This window comes from Aethalodelphis obliquidens, unplaced genomic scaffold (genome assembly GCF_003676395.1).
Source record: "Aethalodelphis obliquidens isolate GAN/ISIS:26980383/991018 unplaced genomic scaffold, ASM367639v1 scaffold53, whole genome shotgun sequence".
Classification (NCBI taxonomy): Eukaryota; Metazoa; Chordata; class Mammalia; order Artiodactyla; family Delphinidae; genus Aethalodelphis; species Aethalodelphis obliquidens.
In genome coordinates this window covers 9,845,296-9,870,750 of record NW_020837997.1, presented here as the reverse complement: position 1 = coordinate 9,870,750, position 25,455 = coordinate 9,845,296, and the positions used below count along the sequence as shown (strand labels likewise).

General features: G+C 59.9%; 1 protein-coding gene across 2 annotated transcripts in view; it reads right to left on the bottom strand.

Moving 5' to 3' along the window:
- Positions 1 to 4,660: 4,660 nt before the first annotated feature.
- The window catches only part of MLLT1 (MLLT1 super elongation complex subunit), a 64,726-nt gene continuing 43,931 nt past the window's right edge, over positions 4,661 to 25,455 (bottom strand). Inside the window, exons 4-12 of one of the 2 annotated variants that reach the window (XM_027085333.1) lie at positions 22,961 to 23,104; positions 19,666 to 19,791; positions 15,299 to 15,853; positions 10,973 to 11,060; positions 9,233 to 9,341; positions 8,102 to 8,201; positions 7,769 to 7,840; positions 7,431 to 7,502; positions 4,661 to 7,219 (exon numbers count right to left, since the gene is read on the bottom strand). In XM_027085333.1, the coding sequence (XP_026941134.1) occupies positions 7,091 to 7,219; positions 7,431 to 7,502; positions 7,769 to 7,840; positions 8,102 to 8,201; positions 9,233 to 9,341; positions 10,973 to 11,060; positions 15,299 to 15,853; positions 19,666 to 19,791; positions 22,961 to 23,104 (1,395 nt within the window). In that variant the 3' untranslated portion in view covers positions 4,661 to 7,090. The remainder of the gene's footprint in view (positions 7,220 to 7,430; positions 7,503 to 7,768; positions 7,841 to 8,101; positions 8,202 to 9,232; positions 9,342 to 10,972; positions 11,061 to 15,298; positions 15,854 to 19,665; positions 19,792 to 22,960; positions 23,105 to 25,455) is intronic. The other variant, XM_027085332.1, reaches the window with a different exon arrangement.

The following is a 25,455-nucleotide window of genomic DNA, read 5'->3' as shown; positions in this document are numbered from 1 at the left end:
GATACACGGACACTCTGCTTACCTGGGGCAGAAACCACTGCCGGAGCCAGTGTCCGGTGGGGTGTGGAGCTGACTCACTGCTGGAGAGTGAGCGTGGATGAGCTTGAGGGGTAAGAACGCCTGGAGACCCAGGCTTGGGGCGGGGGGACACACATTTCAAGAGCCCCCCAGGTTCTCACAGTGACGATCTGAGAGAACAAGTAAAAACAAAATCAACTCGGGTGCTTCCTGCAGAAGGAGGGGGAAAGTAACTGTTTTGAAACACGTCTCAGAGCACTCTGTTCTCCTTAACAAAGGCCTGCCCTCAAGGGAAACTATCTTAGCAGGGCCTGACCAAAGTGGGTTTTACCAGCGTTTCATTGACCTGGGGGAAGGGAAACACCCATCTCCAGGCCTCTCTAGGCTTCCTCTCACCTAAGGATACCAAACGAAACAAAACAAAAAGCTGAGAAGCACTTGTGAAGGTCACGGTCCAAGGGCACAAGCTCCCTAAAAGGTGGAGGCCACAGAACGCTTCCCGTCACACATTTTACCACCACACCAAGAGGCCTCCTGTATAACAGGGTTTTACAGATAAAAAGGACTGCAAGGCTCAGACCCTATTTTAATTACAAAGAGTCACTAGGGAAACCCAGGGTTTCAGGATAGACAAAAACAAGAACACCTCCAGCTACAGCAAACAGTGAATGCAGCCTAACTCCTGGCCAGAGGAACATAAACCCTCCCCCTGAAGGCCTGTTCAGCTCAGTTCCTTTTCTCCAGTATACTGGGTCTAGCTTTCAACAAAAAAATCATAGAACATTCTAAAAGGCAAAACACAGTCTGGAGAGACAGGGCAAGGGTCAGAACCACACTCCAAGGCAGCGGAGATTTTGAATTTATCAGACTGTGAACCTAAAACAACTATGATTAATATGATTAACGTGCTACAGCTAAGGCCCTACTGGACATCATGCAAGAACAGATGAGTCATGTGAACAGGGAGATGGAAACTCTAAGAGAAAATCAAAAGGAAAGGCTAGAAATCAAGAGCTTCCCTGGTGGCACAGTGGTTGGGAGTCCTCCTGCCGATGCAGGGGACACGGGTTTGAGCCCTGGTCTGGGAAGACCCCACATGCCGCAGAGCAGTTAAGTCTGTGCACAACTACTGAGCCTGCACTCTAGAGCCCCCTAGCCACAACTACTGAGCTCGTGTGCCACAACTACTGAAGCCCACGTGCCTAGAGCCCGAGCTCCACAAGAGAAGCCACTGCAATGAGAAGCCCACGCACCGCAACTAAGAGTAGCTCCCACTCACCGCAACTAGAGAAAGCCATGCACAGCCACGAAGACCCAGTGCAGCCCCCCCAAAATAAATAATTTTAAAAAACCCAGAAAATTAAAAAAAAAAGAAATCAAGAACTATAATAGAAACGAAGAATGCCTTTGAGGGTCTCATTAGTAGACTGGACCAGCTGAGGAAATAATCAGGGACCTTGAAGATATGTTAATAGAAACTTCCCAAACTGGAAAGTGAAGAGGAAGGAAAGAAAGGAAAGAAGGGAGGGAGGGAGGGAGGGAGGGAGGGAGAGAGGATGGGAGGGAGGAAAAGGATATCCAAGAGCTGTAGCACAATTGCAAAACGTGTAACATATGCATAATGGGAGTTGGTTAGAGATCTGAAAGGTGAATAATCCTGGAGGTTCCAATCTATGTCATAGGAGGTCCAGAGAGGGAGAAGAGAAAAGGGGAGGAGCAACACCTGAAGACACAATGGTTGAGAGTTCTCTGGGAGTCCACCAGATGGTACCCAGGATATGTTTTTTTTTTTTAAATTAGAATTAAAAACAATGTTAATGTGAAACTTCAGAACACGATAAAGAAAAACATTTTACAACATAAGCTGATTCGGTTATATGGAAAACAAACATGCAAGAATATCTGGGAAATTTCTTTAAAAATATTGAGGGCTTCCCTGGTGGCGCAGTGGTTGAGAGTCCGCCTGCCGATGTAGGGGACACGGGTTTGTGCCCTGGTCCGGGAGGATCCCATATGCCGCGGAGCGGCTGGGCCTGTGAGCCATGGCTGCTGAGCCTGCGCGTCTGGAGCCTGTGCTCCGCAACGGGAGAGGCCGGCATACCGCAAAAAAAAAAAAAAAAAAAAAAAAAAAAGAATATTGATGAAGGGGGACTAGACCTACCAGATATTATCTAAATTACAAAGCAGCGGTAACTAAAAGCTCAGTGATGGGCATAAATAGATATGCAGAAGAGAGAAGTCAGGGACAGACAGAAATATATGCAGGAAATGAGTAATGCATCAGTGGGGCCCTAGCTCACGGCAAACTGGAAGGTGAGAAAGAAAAAAGGAGAGAGGGAATAAATCATGAGAGAACTTTAAAAAAATAGAAAAATCATCCTAGACAAGAAGTAACAACCTCTAAAGCCATTGAAAGGAAAGACTCCAGCACGGTGGGAAATGCCATAAACAAAACCTGCAGGCAAACTGGGGGGGAACAGAATACATTGCAAAGTCCTACATTTCATGTTCCATAAGGAGCTCCTAAAAATACACATAGACACACAAGCACACAGACATAAATACCAAGAAACTTGGTAGAAAATAGGCAAGTCCACTGCCAAAGCTGTTAATCATAGATGCTATCACACACCTGCACGTGTATAGTTATGTGTGGTCACGGAATTAAATGAGGGAAAATGGTCTAAATGCCCACCAGCAGGACTAGTTATGTAAACTACTGTGCATTTACACAACATGCTAATTTGGAATGAACTCTAAGATATATTAAGAGAAAAGGATGCATGTATGCTGCCACTTGTAAAGGAACTATGTCTTCTTCATGCACAGATGGCTCTCAAGAGCTGTATAAGAAAGTGGAGAAGGAAAAGAAGTAGGAATGAGGTTCACTGCTTACTGCACATGTGCCCTTGAAAACTTTGAACTTGTGCTTGCATCACCCAAATATACATTTAGAATTTGAAAAAAAAAAGATCTGAAAAAATTCAAGGCAAAACATCGAAAAGGGCAGAGATGTCATATCGATAGAAGAAACAAATCGCTAAAATGTAAGAAACTGTTCACACGATACCCACAGGGGCAACAATGAGACTGAATGGCTGACTTCTCCACAGAAACAATGGAAGCCAAAAGACGATGGAGCAGCACGTGGAAAGTGGGGACAGACCATACCTGCCAATCTACAATTCTATACCTAATGCAAATATCCTTACAGAATAAAGATGAAATGAAGATGTTTATAGATGAACAAAAGCTGAGGGAATTCATTGTTGCACTAAATGCAATGCTAGTGAGATTTTTTCAGGCTTAAGGAAAATGATTCCAGAGAGAAACACAGAATGAAAGAAGGGGACCCCAAGGAGTCAGTATATGGATAAATACAAAGAAAGATTGACTGTAAGCAACAAAATTAACACATACCTGGTCTTGAGTCTCAGGGAATGCGCCTACTAGCTGTATTGTTGTAGGCGGGTCAACGCTTGCAGGCTGTTGCTTCATCTGTCGGTGGGGATTCTGACAGCAGTCCCTACCCTCATCGAGTGTTTGTGGAATCTGTGAGACAACTCCCAGTCCAGCGCCTGGCTCGTAGCAAGCCCTATTGTATTTTTACACATAAGTCGTCCTTTACTGTGTTATGGGGGCCTGGGAGCGGTGGGAACCACTCTGGACCCTCTTTCACTCTGTGTCCCTAATTTAGGAGCTCAGATGAGAAACTGTCCCCAAAGGCCTGCAGAATCTCTGGTAGGAAAGACAGGGCAGGGAGGCCATAGCCTTGATGTTGGAAATGGAAATTCTGGCTACTGACTAGAAGAAAGAAGAAATGCTCCCGAGTACCCTGGTGTGGCCAGCTGACTCCCCAAGTGGCTGCCAACCCACAAAAGTGATTTTAATTATCTGCTGTGGGCAGAGAGTATTGGCCTGCAATGCCGACCACTCAGGAATGGAACTTCTGCTCCGCTGGTGGGACTGGAGCCCACAGAGTGGACAGGGCTGCTCAGATAGGGCCTGGGAGAGCCGTCTCCTTGGGGTTCACTCAGCTTTGCCACACCAAGTCCAGAGCAAAACCCACCACAGACAAACTGGCAGACAAGCACCCTGGCCCCTGGCAAAAGATGTCTCACATTTTCTGTCTGGCTATCATCCATCTACCCACCTATCCATCCATCCGTCCACCCCCCCCACCATCATCCACCCACTCATCCACCCACCCATTCGTCCACATTGTGAAGTTAGGCTTGCTTTTTAACGCAAAACTTGCTGCCTGCGTGCAAGGGAAGAACACACCATCAGAAGCAGGACCAGACACTCAGTTCTCCGCCATCTCGCGCCTCTTGGGTTTCTGGTGGTGCCGACTCTCTTCCTACGGGATGCCAGCCTCGCTCACATTCCCTGTCCCCACTCGTCATGCCCAACAGGCTCGGTTCCAGCCCTCTCTCCTCTTCCTGGTCATCGGTCTGGAAGCACTGGGACGGGGAGAGGAGATGAGGAACCCCATGGTGCTCTGTGGCTCCACCCACCAACCCCACAGCGGGGGGGGGGGGGGGGGGGGGGAGAACCCCAAGGGGATGGGGGGCCCCCCCCCCCCCCCCCCTTGGGGGGGGGGGGGGGGGAGCAAGCAGATACATGAAGCTGAACAGATCTCTGCTTTCCCATCTGACTTTATTTCACTTTTTTTCTATAAAACTCCTCCATAATTTCACAATTTAACAAAAAGTTTAAAATCCAGGACAGAAACAATCCTGTAACTTATTACAAACACAATTCTCCTTTATTCCTCTTATCCAGGAGTTGGTCTCGGGCCGATGAGTGTCCTAGTTCCTAGTTAGACACATTCTTTGTAAAAACCCTTGTGGGTAAGAAAGGTATTCGATACCTTTTGCTTTCAGGCGTCGGTTTACATTTTCTTCAGGAGATAGCAAAACACCGGGGTTTGCACTGGGGTCAGGGGGCTTAACACTAAACACACGGCAATCACAAAGTGCCGGCCCCTTCCTATGGAAGCGTCCCCAGAGCCCTGGTGGGCCCAGCTGCCGGGCAGCTGGGGGTGGGGTGGGGGGAGCAGCTGGGAATGCCGTGGTCGGGGCCCTGGCTGCCTGGCACGTCCATCAGGTGGTCACATGGCCAGCACTGGGGCCTTCTGGCCAGAGGAGGTAACAGAAATGGGTTGGTGCTTCCAAAGGCCCTGGAAACAGCAGGCAGGGCCAGATGCTGCTGCTGCTGCTACTGCAAAGGGCAGGCCCGAGAGCCCGGCCTTCCTCTAGCTGCCTCAGGGGCAGAGCCTGGCTCCTGAGCAGAGGGCCGCCCGAGTCACAGAGCCGGGAGGGCCTACAGCCCCTCCCAGGAGATCCTCCGGAAGGAGAAAGACTGGGGCCCTTGGGCTGAGGCTCCCACCCGCGATCCCCAGCGGCCTCTGTGCACAGAGGGCCAGGCAGCTGCTGCTCTCGGGCCAGTCCTTTCTGTCCAATGTCTTAGAGTTTCCAGAGAAGAGAAGTGCCCCACTTCGGAGTATTGTTGGCCTGCCTGGAGAAGGGGACGGTGGCAGCACGGAGCCTGCCACACAGGCCTGCCCTCTTCCTAATACCTCAAGGCAGTGGGGTTGGGAGAGAATCAGAGCAGATGGCGAGGAGTCACGGCAGTTTCCTCTGAAAGTTCTCGGGCCTTCCCCGAGTCCTGGGATCTCACCAGGAAGGCTGGCGTTCGGGGAAGCCTTGGAGGCGGGGCTCCCGAGGGAGTGTTTGGGGTCTGCCTGACAGACAGACAGAATCGGAGCAGTGACAATGGTCAAGGACCACAGGGAAGGGGAGCGTGGCACGCCCCACGTGGGAATTCACAAACTGGGGGGAGGAGGGACCGTCCGACAGTGGGTGGGAGAGAAGTGAGCCTGGCTCCAGCCCTGGCCTCCTCTCCTGGAGCCGGTGGGGACCAGAGGAGCCTTGAGTCGAGGTCCCCAGCCCCCAGGAGCCCACCACAAGGTGGGCTGACTCTGTGAGGGCGTTCTGGCCGGGAGGGAGGACCTGGCTTGGCCCTTGGAGAGTTTCAGGCGTGCGAGGAGTTGGGTCTCCAGCCCTGGACCGGCGTGAATCGCAGGGGTGGGAGGGCCTGTCGCCGGCCGGGGCCCAGGCACGAGGGGCTGGTTCTGAGTCCTGACGCTCCTCAAAAAACTCCACAAACTATCCCGTCTTATTTGGCAAAAGCTCATTTTTTCCAAAGTTCGAAGACTCGGTCAACAGAAGGAAGAGGATCCTATGGAAGGAGGAAGAGGACGAGCCCCAGGATGCCGACCCAGTCTCAGCCCGCGGCTGGCTGGGGGCCGGGAGGGCGGCTCCTGGAGACGGCGGCGCGCAGTGTTCACCGCCCCGGGAGCGGCAGGAGGCGTCCTCCCTGCACCTGGAGAGGGTGAGCTGGCGCTCCAGCCCGGCCTTCAGCCCGACGCCAAGGGCAGCGGAGACATCGCAACCTACAAGTCCCGCCTTACACCCCCCACCCCCACGTGCACTGCTGCCCTGGAAATGCACACCCGGGAACCGCTCAGTACCTACAGTGCAGACATATATATATAATAGAGAGAGAACTATACAGCACGGAGTCCCAGCACAGTGAGAGCCGACACAGGGCCGTGTCTGGCTGACGCGGAGGACGAGCGGGGCCCGTCCTGGTGCGGCAGGAGCCCTCTGAGGTCCTGGGGCGCGGCGGGGTGTTCCGAACCGTTGGGGGAGGCCGGAGGCAGTGCCCCAGCCTCTCAGAGGGGCCCGGGCAGTGAAGCTGGGCCACACGCCCCACCGAGGAGCGAGGCCCCCACTGCAGGGCACGTCTCTTCCCCCTCGGGAGTACACAAGCCACTTTCCAAGGGGGGCCCAGGTGACGGCCCCAGGGTGTCGGGGAGCAGCAGCGCCGGCCTGGGCCCCTCGGCCCCGGGGCTCCCGACGAGGAAAGTGCAGCTGGCCGTGTGGGCCGAGGACAGGGCGGTCACTAAGGCAGTGCTGCGGGCGGGCAAGTTGAGAGAGGAGGGAAGGCGGGGCCCAGACGTGGCCTCCCAGGACCCCGGGGACGCGGCCCGGCACCCGGCCCAGGGTCATGTGGCCACCGCCTCCAGGTAGCTCTGCAGCTTGCGCACGGTGGTCTCATCCAGGGAGAAGAGGTCGAAGTCGAAGGTGGTGTTGGTGACGTTGAAGTGGCCGGTCTCCTCGATCAGGTTCACGATCTGGAGGGTGGTGGCAGGTGGCTTCAGTGTACAGGGCGCTAGGCTGGCGTGGACCCCGCCCCCCACCAGGCCCTCGAGGAGAATGGAGAGTGATTCCCTGGGGCTGCCTAACGGGGTCAGCAGCCCACGGGCCTCAGGGGCACCCCACCCGGGACTCCTCTGAGATGCTTTGCCTTCCGGGGGCCGCGGCGTGGGTGGCTGCATCCAGTACCTGCTGCAGCACGTTGCGCTCCCGCAGCGCCATCAGCCTCCGGTGCAGCTCCACCAACTCGTCAGTGTAGGCCTGGGGGACAGAGAGGCGCTCAGCGCGTGGCCCCGCGTAGCCCTGTGACCACACCCACGTCAGCTCCAGGCTGGTGCTGTCGTAGGCCCTCCCCACTCCCCCAGCCCCAACCTTGTCATAGCCCCCCCCACCCCCGCCCCAGCCCTGCCTTGTTGTAGGCTCCTCCCCACTCCAGCCCCGCCTTGTCACAGGCCCCTCCCCATCCCAGCCCCCTCCCCACTCCAGCCCCCCCCTTGTCGTAGGTCCCCCCACCCCCCAGCCCCCACCTTGTCGTAGGCACCCCTCTTGAGGATCTTCTCGGGCTTGCTGCAGGGCTCCGGGCTCCGGCGGCCTGACGTCTGCAGGGTGACCCCAGGTCTCTGTGAGGGCCAGCCCACACCCCCTTCCCCAGCCCCCAGGGCCACCGCCTTCCCAGGCCCCAGGCCTGCTTGTCCTCCCTCCTCTGGCCCTGGACCCAACTCTAAGGGCAGCCCCTCCTGGGCAGCTGACGATCTCTGGGGCCTGGGGGTGAAATGACCTTCCTCTGCGCCCACCACCCTGAGCCTCAGACGCTTGGAGAAACCCCAGGCCCAACCCTCAGCCGGCCTCTAGGACGCTACCTTGCTGTTGGGTGGGGGCGGCTTCTTGGGTGGAGGGGGCTCCCGGCTGGGTAGGCAGGAGTCGGCACTGTTGTCGCTCTCGCTGTCACTGAAGCTCAACCTGAACGCAGACACGACACCAGGTCAGGCCACCCTGTGCTCAGGGGAGGGGGCCCCACCCTGCGAACAATGCTCTGGGGCTCTGGGACGGACTCGGCCCCTCCCTGGGGCCAGGCCAGCGCCCGGCGCTCCCCCTACAGCTCAGGAAACCCCCTCAGCCAGCTCTAGGCGGTCACTGCCGGCTTAAAAGAAAAGGAAAGAAAGAATGCATCTGAGCTGCCTTCAAAGAGCAAAGAACCCAGAGACAAGCACGCTGGCTCTGAGAGGCTCTGGGATCCCGGCGGGGCTCGCTGCTCACTGCAGGCTCAGAATGCCGGTGCGGTGCGGCACCCTGCAGGACAGTCCCCGCCAGCGGCAGCCTGAGCCCAAAGCCCCGGGAGGGAGGGAGGGTCACAGGTGCCAGCGTGGTGACACCAGACGCCCGCCCCTTGCTGGGCGGGGCCCAGACCCCGAGTCTGCTGAGCCCACCCCACAGTCCTGGGGCCAAGGCTGGCACTTGCGCTGGGCTGGAGGCTGAGAACGCACAGCCATCCCTGAGGTGGGCTCGCTCCCAAGGCCTGGGGGTGTCCAAAGGAGGGGCCTCGGCTTACCCCACTCTGGGGGAAGGCCACACGTCATCTTCCCTGGGCCAGTGCACCTGGGGAAGGGGGAAGGGACCCCTGGCCCGAGCCCGAGAGCAGAGGAACCAGCCCCCACTGTCCCATACGCCTGGGACCAAGGCTGGTCCTCGGGCTGCTGGGCACCGCCTTGCCCCCCTTCTCGGGTGGTGATGGACTCCTCTCCCTGAGTGTCCTGCCCCTCCCTGCCAGGCAGTCACACCCTCCAGCGAGGGGAGGAAGGATGCCCCCCGAGGCCCCCAGGCCCACCTCAATGCCTAGGCAGGGCACCGCCCGGTGGGCTCAGAGGTTCCCTTTGCCTCACCCCGGGGAGCCCCCGTCCTGGCCCACCTCCTGGAGGCCCCACAATTACAGCAGGGCCAGGCAGAGCTGCCCCGGTGCGCCCACGCCCACTCCTCCCCTCCGGCCCAGGCACCTGGAGTCCCTTCCTGCGTTCGTCTTGCCAGCAGCCTCCTCGCCTGACGAAGAGTCGTCCTCGTCAGATTCCTCGGACTGCAGGTCCTCCACCATGGAGCGCAGGGGTCCTGGTGAGGGCCGCGAGGAAGGGTTGGAGGGAGGGAGGGGGAGAGAAGGGGGTTCAGGGCTCCACGTGCACCCCAGAGTCCCCTCCACCCCCAGGGCCACATGGAGCTCCTTGACGCCACGACCCCCAAAACACACCCAGGCAAACCCACCTCGGAGGTTCCTCTGGCCCAGTGGGGCCTGCCGCCTATCTCCAAGCACTGCGCCTGTGGCCACCCCCTCCTTAAGAGACCCCTGGCTCCCCCCACCCCTACCTTCCTGGCCCTCCTCACAGGCCTCTGGGCCCTGGCCCAAGACAGGACCGCAGGGCCCCTCCATTGCAAAGGGAAGGAGCAGCCCTCCTCGGCTCCGGCTGCTGGGATCAGAGCTCTGCCTGCAGGCAGGACGAACCAGCCCTGGCTGAGAAGGGCGAGGCGGCCCGCAGCATGGGCCACAGAACACCAGCCCCCCAGCCTGCGCCCCTCCTCGGGCCTGCCCAGCCCCGTGGCAGGCCCCTCCACTGCTCCCGGCCCACCGTCCTCCCCTTTCTCCAGAGACACTCGGTTCCAGTCCCCTACAGACGGCATCTTGGTTTATATTCCTGTTACCAAGGCAACAGAGGGACACAAAGCCCTCAATTACCTTGGTCATGTGATCCCGTGCACGGCAGGTTTCCCCCTCCCTTCCCCGTAGATAAGAACCGTTGGAGAGAGTGTGGGCTTGGAGCACCCCATCCCCCAGCCCCCTCAGGACTGCGTGTCTTTATGTCAGGCCCCCGGACTACGCTCGCCTCCCCCAGCTCTCCCCCACCCTCCAAAAGGGACTGCAGGCCGTGGAGGAAATTCTCAATCCGATCCACCAGAACAGGTGCTTCCAGTGCGAGGGTGGGCAGGGGTCGACGGGCCAGGGGGCCCCATCCACTCTGGGGCAGGAAATGGGTCTGGTGCCGCCTCCCAACAAGTACCCCAGACGGCCTGCAGGGAAAAGGCAGCACTGCAGGCTGCGGGGGCCTGGGCCGAGTGCTGGCCAGGCACGCGGCAGGAGCGGAGTGCTTGGCTGGGTGGCTGAGGCAGAGGAAGGGACCCTGCGCTGGCCAAGTGAGCCTCCATCTGGGAGGAGCTGGAAAGGAGGCTTCCGGCAAGGGCAGGGCCCAAGTCACAACAGGGCCCTCCACCGCAGACCCACAACGCACAGCTCAAAGCCCTGTTGCACAGATGGGGCAAAGCTGAGGGCCCAGGCGACGGACAGCTGGCGGTCGGGTCATCTGTGCCAGTTTTGCTTTTAACACCGGACCCCTGAGCGTCCACACGCCTGTGGACACGGATCTCTAGGGCCCGGTCCAGGCAAACAGCGTATCCTGAAGTGAAACCCTGGGCAAGCTCAGCCCAGGCCCAAGCCTCCCTACCCTCCCTCGCGCCCTGCCCTCGGGTTTTTCTGGCCGTGGCGGCAGCGTTCAGACTCAGGGTGTGCTGAAACTCGGGCACGAGCAAGCCCACATCGGGAGATTCCTTGTGAACCCCTGGACTCCATACCAGACCCAGTGCCCCACTGGCCTCCGGGAAGGTCAGGGGGCTGCTCCCAGAGCAGTGAGCCTTTCCACCGGAAACCAGCCCCATGCGTCCCCACCCCGGCTCTCTCCTTTCCCAGCACGCACCTTGACTGTGGTTCTGAGATGGCTCAAAATCCGAATCTGAACTGGAGTCGGAGCTGGAGCTGGAGTTGGATGGGCTCGACTGGGCGGACTTCACCCCACGGCAGCGCAGGCGGGGGGCAGCAGGGAGAGAGGACAACAGTCATCTTTCAGTCCAAAGAAAAGGAGCCCTCCGGTGGCAGGGACAGCCAGGCAGGACGCCCCAGATACGCACTCCAAAGGCCGCCAAGGCGCCAGGCCCCGGCACCCGAGACCCTGACCCCATCCCACCTCCTCCCCCAGCCCCAGGATGCCGCCGGTGTGCATTCAAAATGCAACCAATGACCTTTCTTTTCCCACTGAGGGACGGTAAATCTCCAGCCACGCCTGGTGCTCCCACCTGCCTGCGCAGGAGGACGGGGCTGAGGCAAGCTCTCGCCGCAGGGGGATTGGAGGCGGCGGCAGGCGACTGTGGCTGCTCTCACGTGTGGGCCCTACCCTCCTCCGGCGAGACCACAGCTGGCTGGTGTGCGCTGCGGCGCTGCGGCCAACAGCTGGAAGGTCCGAACAGGAAAGGTGGGTGCGTTCTCATCCTGCCCCTCATTTCCTCAGTCTGTCCTGAGGCTGAGTAGCGACAACAAGCTGTCTCCCTGTCACTGGGTGCTCCTGAGGTGATGACGAGTGAGTGTGTGGGCAAGTGACAAGCACTTGAGGACACAGTGGACTCACAGCTGGCCCCACTGCACCCAGAGCCGGTCACATCCCCCTTCTCCTCTTCCTTTAGCCCTGACTTGGCCACCAGGGGGCAGTAAAAGCCCAAACTAGGAGCCCAGGCCCTAGGATACTAAGGCGTAAGTAGCGTGGGGCAGCACCTCCCACTTGAGAGGCCCGCGTGGGGAAGGGGCTGAGCCAGAACTGGGTGGCGTCTGCTCTGGGCCCTCAGGAGAAACCAACAGGCTGCTGCACAGGTATGCGCAGCAGAGTGATAAGCCCAGGGCCGGGGGCTGGGCCAGACTGGGCTCCAGTGGGCAGTCCATGGCTCAGAAAGCCTGCCAGCCCAGGGCGCCCAGACGCCGTCCAGCCTTCTGTCCTCGGGGACTGTCTGGGGGAGCTGAGCAGCCTGAGCACCTGGAAGGGGCCAGGAGACAGGCGGAGGAACCCAGCAGTGTCTCCTCAATCCTGGCACGTGCCACAGGAGAGGAGACCCCAGGAGAGGAGCCCCTCCCGCTGGCCCGTGGGCTGAGGGCAGCCCCTGCTCCCGGAAGGAGACCCGGGAAGGCTCAGGTCTTTCCTCAGCAGACTCAGAGAAGGATCCCACTGCCTGGGCACAGAATGCTTCCCAGCTGAAGAGCTGAGGGCTCCCTCCTCTGGGGTCCGCCACCGCCCAGCCTGACCCGCTCTGGGCCCTCCCAGCACGCCCCTGCCAACATCCCCAACTTGCTACCTTCACACGGGCCAGTGGTGTGCCCTGAGGAACCCTCCCCGGGGAACCAGCCTAGACTGCCATCAACCACTGTCCACTGGGTGGGTACCACTCAGACCAGTGTGTGACCCTCCCCACCCCCAAAAACGGGCCTGGAGCCACATGGTCCCCCCTGCATGCATATCCCTCAGTTCTTATTCTGGCTCGGAGGTCCTGGCTTCTGACCTTGGCTTTCTCACCAACCGGCCAAGGCAGCCCGTGGTTTTAAGCCTCAGTTTCCCCATCTGTAAAAGAGCTGCCCTGCTGGCCTCTGCTAAGCACACGGAGGTCGATGCCGATTGCGCTTCCGACCTCTGGGGCAGGGAATTCGGACAGAGCTCCGGGGCAGGGAAGACCTGGCTGGGAGGCCACCAGCACGCAGGCTCGGGCCAACAGGCTCAGGAAGGTCCAGGGCAGGGCAGCACCTGCTCTGTCCTGACGTCCCAGGCCAGGTGGGCTTCTCAGCCACACTCGTCCCCTTTCCTTCCACATGAATCCAATAGGCGGGGTGTGGAGGGGAGAGGGGAATCGGGAAGTGGTTTCAGCCCCAAGAGCCTAATGGTTCCTGGGGGTCACAAAAGCCCTCGAGGGGCTGCTGACGTGTCCTGGGGCTCAGGCTACACAGGGCGTCCGGAAGGAGGGTGGCGGGCCTGCTGTGCTCCCAGTGCTCCAGGGCCTGTGACTGAAAGGGACTGAGTGTCAGGAACCCCACAGCCAAGGAGACCCCAGAGGAGCAGCCAGAGGAGAGCCAGAGGAGCTGGGGGGCTTGGCCCGGGACTCAGACAAGGAGCTGCCTGGCCCCTCTGAGGGCCGAGGGGGAGGAGGAGACTTGGGCTCCACGCAGCGGTCAGAGCTTTCCGGCAGTGGTGCCCACTCGGCCTCCAGCGTGGGACGGCCGGAGACAGGCAAGGGCAGCTGGGGAGGCCCGGGTCTGGAAGGCCGTCTCGCCCCCTTCGCCATGGCCACGTGTGCCTCGCCAGGTCCCAGGGTCAGGACATGTGAGTCACTGTCCAGCAGCCCTAGAGATCCCCCGGGCATGCTGACGGCCCAGACTCGCCGTTCAGAAGTCTCTCAGCGCGTGGGATGCGCCTCTTCAGCCAGGAGAAAGCCCTGGGCTTCCTTGAGCGATTCCAGCCTCAGGGCCGCAGTGGCCAAGGCCACAGACACTGGACACCCAGCCAGCCCCACCCCCCCACACGGAGCAGGTGGAGGGAGCTGCCCACAGTGGCACGGGTGCCTACAACAATCACAGCAGGACGTCAGGGTGGACACCCGCGGCCAGGGCGCCAACATTCAGCCGGGGAGGCAGGGCTCAGGGAGGCCTCCACCTCTTCCCTACACAGGGGCACCAGCCTTGGGCACAGGAAGGTCTCTCTGGAAGCACCTGAGGCGGACAGGAGGGAAGCGCACCAGACCAGAGCTCCGGGTCTGAGCAGATGGAAGAGAAAGATGCTAGATGGGGCGCTATGAAGCACCCAAAGAACCTCCGGCAACCGAGAGGTGGCTGGGAGGGCCCTGGACTCCCAGGAGTCTCCAAGTAAGAGAGACGTTCCGGGGTCCTGCCATCCTCAGGTTCATTGGCAGACAGTCTCCCGGGCGCAAGAAGCGCTGGGCATGTGACATCACCAGCCCTGTGTGTGTCCCTAATTGTGGGGATGCACTGTTACCCATGAGCCAAACTGTCACCCCCAGCCACCTCCAACGAGGTGCCCCTGGAAGCCGCACGCTCACGACATCGGTGCTACTGACACAAACCACCTCTGGCTTCACCTCTGGGAACCACCTGCAAAGTCCCAGTGGCTCTCTGAGCAGCAATGCTGGAGACAAAGCTTCTGCCTTTGAGAGTGAATAAGAGTCTGGGAACTACAAAAGGCCACTGAGGGCTTCCCCGGTGGCGCAGTGGTTAAGAATCCGCCTGCCAATGCAGGGGACACAGGTTCGAGCCCTGGTCCGGGAAGATCCCACACGCCGCGGAGCGGCTAAGCCCGTGCGCCACAACTACTGAGCCTGCGCTCTAGAGCCTTCGAGCCACAGCTACTGAAGCCTGCGTGCCCAGAGCCCGTGCTCCAGAACAAGAGAAGCCGCCGCAATGAGAAGCCCGCGCACAGCAACGAAGACCCAATGCAGCCGTAAATAAATAATTAATTTTTAAAAAAAGGCCACTGAGGGCTGGGGCTGGTGATACAGGTGAGGGGGTCAATCGCTCACTCATCCATCCGTCCATCCAACTATGTATCCATCCATCCATCCCTCCAAGTCCCCGTTCGCTGAGTACCAGAGGCCAAACAGCATGCAGAAATGACATAGCCCTCCAAGGCCCAGAGAGGTTTGGCTACCCAGTCAACAATCTGGCCCCTAGCTCCTTTGTGACTCAAGCCGTCTCTGATGGTGACATTCAGAGCCGCATGGAAATGCTGCTGCAGGAAAAACCCAGAACCTCTGGCTCCCGGACCCAGAGAGTGGGATGAAAACACACAGGGACACCACATCACGAGTGGAGGGAGGGGGTGCCCTGGCTGACCGAGCCTGCGGCAGCCGGGTAAAGACTCCATGGTGAGACACAATCGCCCACTCTGACCCCAAAGCGGCCAGTGAGACTCCGGCCCACACAGGGGGCAGCCCGAGAAGAGCTGTGAACACAGGTACCAGTATCACGCTGAACTGGGACCCTTCATCCCAAGCACCGTCCACACAGATCTCGCGAGGCGGTTTCGTCACCCCCAACGTAAGGGGAAACTGAGGTCTGGCAAGGCAGAGGCTGCCCAAAGCTACGTGGAGCAAGTGGGCGCCCAGCCTCCTTGTAACCTCTGGGCGGCTCAGAGCCTGCAGAGAGAGGATGAGGGTGGGGTGTGGGAAGGGGAGAAGGGCGGAGGAAGGAGCCACCTCACCTCGGTCTTGAAGGAGGCCTCGTCCTCCGAGTTGGACTCCTCCGCCTCCGGAGGCTTTTTGATCTCCCTGGGCTCGTTCTCAGGCTTGACCTTCTCCGCTTTGGCACCGCCCTTGTCCTTGGCCGGCTTTTTGTCCGAGAAGGAGGAAGATGAGGTGCGGGGTGAGGTGCTCGGGGCGCTCCTGGACCCCTTGGAGCTGCTCTTCTTCTGCTTTTTGGCGCTGGGCTTGGGTGAGTCGGCGGCGGCTGGCCGCTTGCTGGAAGACTTGGGCGGGGGCGGCGGCGGGGGCCCGCCTTTGGGGGACATGCTCTCCAGTTTGGTCTCCTTCAGGGCCATCTTGGGCTCCTTGAATGCGGCCTTGGGCGGCGGGGCCTTGTCCTCCTTGGGCGGCCGGCCCTCACCCAGCTTCCGCGCGGCGTCCTTGGCGCTCCTGGCCTGCTCGCGCTCCGGCTCCTTGCAGGCGCCCCTGCTCTCTGAGTCCTTGCGCGGCCGCTCCCGGTGCTCCTTGGTCGTCTTGTGGGCCTTGCAGGCCTTGCCGCTCTCCCTGCTGGCGTCCTGCAATGCCGGGCAGGAGGGGGACACAGTCAAATGGCATCTCAGGGCCGCCCTGCTCCGCCTCCCACGACCCCTACAAAGTATAATCCACCTGATTCAGACTCAGCTAGAGAAAATCTTCCATAAAGCGAAAAAGTAAGGCAGCAGGTGAGAGTTTTAAATGGAGCTGTCCCTTTAAACTACTAGGAAGTGTCAGCAGGTCCCAGGCGGCTGCAGGCTAAGACTCCCCTGAGGGATTCAAGAAGAGTACACGGTGAGTCAGATACAGACAGGCAAGCCACACCGACCCACTCCCGCTCCAGCGCCTTGCAGCTTCCCGCGGGGCTGCTGTGGCGCGGGGGCTGGGGGCGCCAGCAGGCGGGGCCTCTCCTCTGTCCCCACCAGAGCCAGGTGCCTCCCCAGGTCGCCCCCACCCTGCCTGTAAGGCCCGGCTCCGGCCCGGCCTGGCCTGGCCCCAATGCATGCCAGCACCGCAGCTCTTTGATCGCCCTTTAATCTCCACATTGAGCATTAACTGAGCGCCTGCCAGGTTCCCAGGCACTGCGCATGACTAACGGCTCCTAGACGTATCCCGGAACCCAAGCCGCCTGGGCAGCTTTTCTAAACCATGTGCAATGCCTCAACCTCCGCCTCGGAAACCGAGGGTTGAGGGTGGAGCCTGGACTCTGGCATTGATGAGCCAGGTCAGGGGGGCTCCCACAGGCAACAGAGGCAGTGAGCGGCCCTGCACCGGGCCGCCGGGAAGGCGGGCTGGTGGCCTCCAAGCCTGCACGCCTGCGCTCCCTCTGAGCAGGAGCAAGACCACCTACCTCACCAGGCGACAGTGCAGGGTGGGCAGGGCGGAGAGGGCGGACAGCGAGTGCACAGTCACCCCACCCCCAGGCAGGAGCCCCGTCTGACACCTTGGCGGGCCTGCTCCTCGCCAACACCGTGTACACCGCATCACCACCTCGCCGCACAGCCAGGGCTGCGGGACAGGTGCCCGCTGCCGTCCGCTGCCAGGATTCTGCCCCCAACTCTGTGGGACAGGTGCACGGCTGGGCACCACCAGCAGCTAGACCACAGGGGCCCACCTGGGCGGGGCCCCCAAAGCAGCCTCCCTCTACCAGCTCACCCCAAGTGCTGAAGGGACGGGCGAGCCAGGTGAACACCCAGCAGCTGGGCCTCTGCTTCCTGCGCTCAGTCTCCAAGGGTCCAGCGACAGAAGCCTCCCAGCAAAGAGCCACAGGGAAAGACGGCACAGCCTAGAACCACCTCTGACCTACCGGAGTCCCCGTTTTCTTGCGGATCCACTACCCACACCAGTGCCACAGGTTCAGGGCCAGCCCCACGTGGCCATGGGCTCCTGCCACCTCCCTGGAGAGAAGTCGGCCCTGTGCCCTGGCCCCGGCCGTCACGTCACCACGGCAGCAGGAAGGGGTGCTCACACCACGAGCACCCCTTTAGAAGCCTGTGTAAAGGGGCACCCCTGGGAGGCTGCTGTGTGGAATGGGGCCAGTCTCTGGGGGCTCCACTCTCCAGCACGCTGTCCCCCCAAGGAGGGAGGCAAGAAGCAGAGACCTCCCACACCATCCTGGCCTCTTCCTGCAGCGCCCATGAGCCCGCCTGGGCCGCACAGTCCCAGCCCCGAGAGGTGCAGCGGAGCACCCCTGATGGGCACGACTGCCGACGGCCCCCTGCCCGGAGCGGCAGAGCCTCCCCGCTGTCCAGGGCCTGCCCAACTAGCAGGGGCCTCGGAGCGGCGGCTCTTCACCCGGAGCGCTGTACGGGCACCCAAGAGCACAGGCCCTCTGAAGTCACACACTACGTCTGTAGCATAATGTAGACGTTCCTGGGGCAAAGCTCCACTGCAGTCATGTTCTCAAAGCTGTCGAGGACCCAAAATGATTAAGAACCAAGTGTTAGAGAAAAGCCCACCAGGCCGACTGGCTGACGTCAGACAAGGAGAGGCAGGGCGCCCTGAAGCTACAGGCGCACGAGTCCAGGGGGCGGCGGGACCAAAGGGAACAGCCACCTGCACAGTGAGCCTTCAGGGGGTCCCGGTCCTCTCCTAGGAGGCTCCACTTCCTGCCTGCCAAGCTACCCTCCGGGGGTCTGTGGGAAGAAACAGAACCACAGGGACCAATCCACCTGGGGCTGCAACAGGCAGACTCTCCAGCGGCCCCAAGGCCCTACAAGGACCACGCCCCTCCCTCCTGGCCCTTCTGCCTGGAGCATGCGGTCCAGCCAGTCAGCCTCTGCAGGTCCAGGCAGTGGAGAATCCATCTGGGGGAAAGAGCCGGTGCTTCCTCAGCTGGAAGAAGAGGCCGATGACTCAGAGGCAGGACTGTGACAATGGGCAGAGGGGGTCTGTCAGAGAGCCATCAGCAGAAACCTTCGCAGGGACCCCCTATGTCACAGCGTTCAGGGGCTGCAGAAAGATGCTGGACCGGGAGGGGTGAAGAGGAAGGACCCTACCTGCAGGCCGCCCAAGCCTCGCAGATACACCCACTGGCTTGGGGGGGTCCCAGGGGTTTCAAAGACCTCAGCAAGAGATGCCACCAGCACCCCCAGCAGACGTAGCTCTGTCGGCCACTGGAGTGTCCTCACCACCTGGGAGGGGGCACTTCTCAGGTGACTTGCAAGCAACAGGTACAGAAGAGATGGCAGTTCCCACTCTTCCTATTTTGCACCGACTTCCGAAAAACCGTGGGTGGCTCGGAGAAGCTGCCAAGATCGTTAGCAAGAATTTTTCTTCAAGTCCCGTGAGGTTCAGGGAAAGACCTAGGAGTCCTGTGAGGGGAAGACCCTGGAGCCGCACTCTGTACTTGAAGACTCTGGCCTCACGCGTCCAGAGGGCTTAAGTCAGACAGATCTGAGGATTTCAGAGACCTAGTGGCCTTGTGGAAAGTGCCAGAAAGACCTTGCCTGGCTGACGTGGCCCTCCTCCAAGGTTGCTGATGAGCATAAGGCTGTAAGACGGCCCAAGAGTTCAACCTGTCCACCTCAACCAGGCCCCCGACACCCGATAGGGAGTGAAGCAAGAAAACTGCCAAGATGAGAAATGGATACACTTGCAGGGTTGGTGGCGGACGACTAGCAGCTGCCCTGAGAGCCAGGCAGAGCTTGGCCTCGGGGACACAGCTGTGTAGGTGGCTGCAGCGTAGGACACATGCCCACAAGCTTCCAGGTCCACTGCGGGACCAGCCCGAGGGCTCCGGAGGCCACTCCGGGACAGCTGAGAGAGAGAGGTGTCGGGAGGGCAGAGTGCCACCTGCCTGGCTGGCCGAGAGAAGACGAGGAAACGTTTCTTCTTGAGGCGAAACAGCTGGCTCCGCCACATGGTTCCACCCAGCCCTTCCCCCAGGCGAGCTCTCTCTGCCCAGAGCTGCTGCCAAAGAAGGAAGCGGAGCCTGGAGCAGCCGCGGGAGGGAGCGCCAGCCCCTACGGATGGGGAGTGCCAGTAACGCCCAGGAGGCAGCGGTGGACACGCTCTGTCCACGGCCCCCAGCCACGACAGCCTCTTGGGGTTCTGTCCGAGTGGCCCTAGGCCCTCAGACTCGGTGGACGGGAGAACGGGGCAGGCTCTCTGGCCTCAAGAGGAACGGGGGAAGAACCTGCGATCATTTGGCTGTCTGAGCGGTTCAGGAGGGCAAGCCTCCTGATGAAGGGGCAGAGCAGCCGGGCGGAGCACAGAGATGTGCTCCGAGAGAGGATGCCAAGGGAGCGAGTCCGGGGACGGAAGGTCCAGCTCTGCGGAGGGGCGCCCTGAGCCCAGGCCCCGCCACTGGGCCCCAGCGCTCCCACATGACTGGGCCTTCCGCCTCACTAACCTTGGAGCCGTGGGACGGTTTGGTCTTCTTGGGGTCAGAGAAGGCAGAGAGTGGAATTGTGGGTAACATGGGGTAGTCGGGGCTGGGCCTGGACACCGTTTCTGCTCCTTCGGGCATTACCATCACCTAGTGATAAAGAAGAGACAGATGTTATCAACGAGCAAGGAGGCAGGCTGGAAATTCGATCGGCAAGAGGAAGCCGGCCTGCGGAGCTTCCCTCCGGGAGGGGCCGAGTGCCGAGCGCTGGAGCCAAGCGGGGCCGGGCAGAGAGCGAAGAGAAGCCGGGTCCCAGGATGGCTGGGCGCGGTGGGCCGGGCCGGCCGAGAAGACGCGGAGCTGTGGCCAAAGCTGCCCCACACGCGGCGGTGCAGACAGACCAGAAGCACGGTTGGCATGGGCGGGAAGCCGGCCGGACACCCAGAGCAGGCAGCTGCGGCGGAGGGGGCAACCTCTGCGGGATGTGTGTGCCCGATGTCCTCCTCCACCGTGAGGCGGGCGGGGTGGACAGACAGGGAGAGTGCGGCCAGGCCAGAGGAGAGCTGCGTGGGGTGGGCACGGGGGGTGGGGGGGAGGGCCCAGAGGAGGGAGGGTCCAGGGTCCTGCTAGGAGGTGCACGGGGAAACACCTGCCCGGCTCCAACCAGGCTCCCGGGGCCCCGGCTGAAGGGGGAGAAGGCGGCGGGCAAGTCCTCGAAATACTGACACTGCAAATTGACCCTAGTAGCAGTCAGCGCTCAGAGGGAGCCTTCCAGACGCTGATGAGACAGAACAAAAGAATAAAGCGCACACACACAGAAAGAAGCAAGCATTTAGCCTGGTAGAACAGCCCCACGAGTAACCCTGAAAGCCTGGGATTCCCCGAGGAACCAGCGTTTCACCTGGGGGGGGCCAAGGTCACGCCTGGCTGCGGGGACGCCGGGTTGAAAGGAGGGCGGTGGAGCCCCTTGCCCTCCAAGCCCTGCAGTGGAGCCCGAGGCGGTGCTGCTCACGGGAGCCTGTCCAACCACCACGCTCTGAACCAGACACCCAGAAGCCGCCTGCCCCACCAGGCCCGGGATCACGCTGTTGGCGACCCGCACACTCCAGGCCACAGGGAAGCAACGGAGAGCACAGCCCAGGAGAACGGCGGGGCCACGGGATGCCTTAGTGCGTCCACCCACAGACCTTTTTCTTCTATTTTCGCTGCAACTTCTCTCCCTTCAAATGAAGGTCCCCAACCAACCCTATCCCAGGACAACGCGTGGAGGCCTCCCGTGTTGCTGCCTGTCTGTGACAGCCCTTTGGGGCACATGGCTCCACGGGGACCCGTCTCACCCCTGGCCTCTGAAGGAGCCTCTACCTCTGCGCAGCTCAACTGCCGACGGGGCAAAGGATGAGACACAAGCTGAGGGGCCGGGCAACCGCCTGGCACAGCGGGAAGCAGCTCAGGTCACCGCTGATGGTGTCTGAGCCTCACGCGAGGAGCGACAGGGCTCAGGCAACCCCGGGAGAAGGGGCCGCACAGAAAGCAGTCCTCGTGGGCTCACCGACGGCCCACTCCTCCTGCGCTGGCCTCCTGTGCTTCCAGCGCCGACATCAATGTCAATGCAGGCAGGCTCCGGGCCCATCCGCCACGGGATGGCAAAGGCAGCGCCACTGGGACCCAGAGCCCCAGAATGGCAAACAGGGACCAGGACTCAGGGCTCGGGAGCCACCGTCCCATAAAGGTCTCGGGCAGCTCCTAGGACCAGAAAGCACTGCCCTGCCATCAGCCTGGGGCGTGAAGCCCGCAGCCCCAAAGGGCGACAAAGTTCCTGACCAGCCAACCGGCTCTCCAGGCAGCCCCAAAGGGCCAGAACAGCAGCCAGCAGAGACCACAGGGTGGCAGCTCGCGGGCCTCCCTCCCTCCCTCCCTCCCAAACTGCAGGCCGCACCTGCCCTCCCCACCTCCCTCCCCCGCCCCTGCGCACCTCCTCCTCCTTGCCCTCCAGTTTTATGTGTTTAGATGATGCTCACTGAACCTGCATCTCCTCAGAGCAAAGAAAACATCTTTTTTTTTTTTTAAATTTCAAAACGTTTTAGTTTTTAAAAAATAAAATAAATGACTATAAATGATACAACCAGTTTTCCCATGTGACTCTAAAGGTTAAAAAAAAAAACTTTACGTGGGGAGCCAAGGTCTCGGTGCCTGGGTCCTGGGACTCTGAGAGGCCCGTGGACGCTCTGTGTGTCTGTCTCCCAAAGAGAGGTGACCGTGAAAGCTTTGGGGGAACACCCGGGAACACCTCGGGAAATACTTTGGAAAATATTTGGCAGCGAAAATAAGGTAGAGAAGCAGAGCTGGGGGAGGACCGCTGAACCCAGCAAACTCAGGGCCAACATCTGTGCAAGCTGACGCTGCACCTCCCGGCTCTGTGACTGGACTCCGTCAGCCATCATGTGCTAGATTAGAATCGCACGCTAATCTTTTGCTAGGAATACAGCGTAACTTAATCACGTATTCTGCGATGAATACGTGATTGCTTTCATATTATTAAAAAAGTTTATAGAAAGACCCAACTGAATTAAGTGAACAGGAAGGGACTGCTCCCCAGAGCCAAAGAAACCCAAGCCAAGCGCCCTGCACGCACTGGGGAGGTGCGCCTGCCTCGACGACACACACGTGCGCACACACAGGCTCTCGCGCCCCCAGCCCGACTCCCCCATCCCAGGCTCGGGATGTCCGTGTGCTCAGCCCACCGCCCTCGGCGCAGTCCAGTCCTCCTCCACGACCGAGCACCCAACCCAGCTCTCCAAAGGCCTTGCCACGTGCAGGGGGATCACTGGCCACACAACTTGCTACGGAGACCTAAGTTCTGAGAGCCTGTGTCACCAGGACAAAACCGCCAGGAGCGCGCATCAGCAGGGAGCCCCTACAGAGCCGGGGCTGCTCCCCCCACCCCCCATGACACGCCCCCGCGAGGCCTTGCTGATCTGGTTAAAACTGGCTCCGGCTCCAAGCTGACAGATTGGCCTCGCGCCCATGCCTGCCCCCTCCCCCCACCCCGCCCCACCTCCATGGAGGACAGTGCTAATCGCCCACAGCCAACAAGAAGCTACAGGGTAACTAGAGACTAGTTAGTCACTCGCAGCGGACAACACCCTAGCGCAGACTCAGGGCGCCTGGGTCCCATCCAAAGCTGCTGGGCGCCACCCGTGCAACCTGCCCCTCTGGGTCTTGGGTGCCCAACCACACGCTGGAGAGCCCCGGGTGCCCCCAGCACCAGGGCCGCCCAGCGCTGGGGGCCATGTTGGGGCATGTGGAGCGGCACACTCACCCCGCCGGCCATCAGCAGCTTGTACCGGAACTCCACGGTGGGGTTGTTGAAGGTGAGCTTCTCACAGCGCAGGTGGTTGACGGGCGGGTTGCCCTCCAGGTTCAGGAACAGGTCGTAGGTGAAGCAAACCTTCCTTGGCTCCTCCTTAAAAAGAGAAAACAAAAGGAAGTCTACTCAGAGGGCTGGGCAGGAGGCTGCAGGGCAGCCGCGGACCAGGCGGAGGCACTCCTTGCCGCCGGGCCTGCCCCCCGTCCCCTCGGACCCTCATCTGCTTCTCTGTGTGTGTGTGTGCCTCCCCATCGCTCCGCTCATGCAAAATAAATCAACTTACTATTTGCGGAGCGGCAAAGCAGGCACCACGACAGAAATAAAGATCATCAGGATGATATTCTCAGCTGGTTAATGAAGCAGTCCTGCCGATGGTGTGCGGAGTGCCGCACACACAATCCCCCTCAACCCTCAGTGCTCGGCCCATGGACGGGGAGGACGACGCTCCAAGACACACAGCTGCTCAGCGACAATGCTGAGACCGGACCCCAGGCTCTAGGACCAGGATCCTGCAGCCTCAACCCCCGGCCCCTTTCCTGGAAGGGAAATTTCTCCAAAGACATACAGGCGGCCAATAAGCCCACGAAAAGATGCTCAACACCATTAACCGCTAGGGAAGTACAAATCAAAACCACAAAATACTGCCTCACACCCACTAGGACGGCAATTATTTTAAAAAAGGAAAATAACAAGCCTTGGCAAGGATGTGGAGAAACCAGAATCCTGGTGCACTGCTAGCAGGAAGGTAAAATGGTGGTCCCTCTGGAAAAGTGTATGAAAGTTCCTCAGAATGCTGAATACAGAGTAACTGCATGACCCACATATCCCCCCTAGATGTATACCCCAAAGAAATGAAAATACACATTCACATAAAAACTTGTACGCCTGGGCTTCCCTGGTGGCGCAGTGGTTGAGAGTCCGCCTGCCGATGCAGGGGACACGGGTTCGTGCCCCGGTCCGGGAAGATCCCACATGCCGCGGAGCGGCTGGGCCCGTGAGCCATGGCCGCTGAGCCTGCGCATCCGGAGCCTGTGCTCCACAACGGGAGAGGCCACAGCAGTGAGAGGCCCGCGTAACGCAAAAAAAAAAAAGCAAAAAAAACCAAAAAACTTGTACGCCTATATCCACAGCAGCATCACTCACAATAGTCAAAAAGCAGAAACAAACCCAAGTGTCCATCAACAGGTGAATGGATAAACATATTGTGGTCCATCCATGTAACAGAATGGTATCCAGCCACAAAAAGGAATGAAGCGCTGACACGTTACCACGTGGATGAACCTCAAAAACACGATGCTCAGTGAGAGAAGCCAGACACAAAAGGCCGTGCAGTGTGTGATTCCATTTACACGAAGCGTCCAGAACAGGCATATCCAGAGACAGAGTGGCTTCATGGTTGCCAGGGGCTGGGGGAGGGGAACGTGGAAACTAACTGCAAATAGGGATGAAGTTTCCTTCTGGAATGATGAGACCGTCCTGGGAACTAGAAAACTGTGATGACTGCACGACACTGTGAACACGCTAAAACCACCAAATTCGTGTGCTTTAAAAAGGGTGAATTTCCTGGTATGTGAATTACACCCCAATTTTTTAAAGTGCTATCCGTGGGAGAGAGAAAACTAGGAGTACAGGGAGCCAGTGGCAGCCTCTCAGCAGTGCACAGGAGGTGAGGAAGGAGGGCAGGTTCGGCAGGGCTCAGGAAGGAGGGGCAGGGCAGCTGAGCCCTCTCGCTGGCACTTCCCGGGCTGGCTTCTCTTTGCCCCTTCCTCCTGCGGTGGTGCACCAGGGCCCCGGCCGCCCCGCCATCCCTGGGCAGATGGCGCGTGGTGAGCTGGTGATGCAGGGAGCGGCAGCCTGGCTGGCCACACGCCCGCTTCTGAACAAAGGGGACAGGAGTGAGGTCCTGCAGTTGCACTTAGACGACTCTGTCCCCCCATCCAGGCCACAAAGGTAGAAGGTGCATCTGTCACGCGATGGAGCCGCAGACCCTGCCCTCCAGGAGCTGCCAGGCCTTCTCAAGCCAACCTGACGCCACCGACACCGACCCGGCCCCTCCCCTGGCCCCTGGCCCCAGGAAGAATAGGTTTCTACCTCGCCCATCTGCACGAGACTTGGAAATCAGTCCCCTTGTCCAAGGTGGACAGTGACCTAGTTTGAGGCGATGAGATAAGGGAGGTCAGCCTAGGGAGGGCTTTCCTTTCCAAATCAAAAAAGTGCAAGAAAGTCTCAGCATTTCTCTTCTTCCTGCCTAACTGTGAGACAGTACACGGTACACCTGCAGGCCGGCATCAGCCACGGCACAAGTGTGGAGGGAAGCCGAGAGCACCCCAGGCGGGCAGCCCTAGTGCCACAGAGCTGCTGCCTCCCACTTCTTGTTAAGGAAGAGAAAGCAGCCCCTGGTAACCACTGTTACACCCCTCCATGCAGCCAGTGCCCCTCCTCTGTGT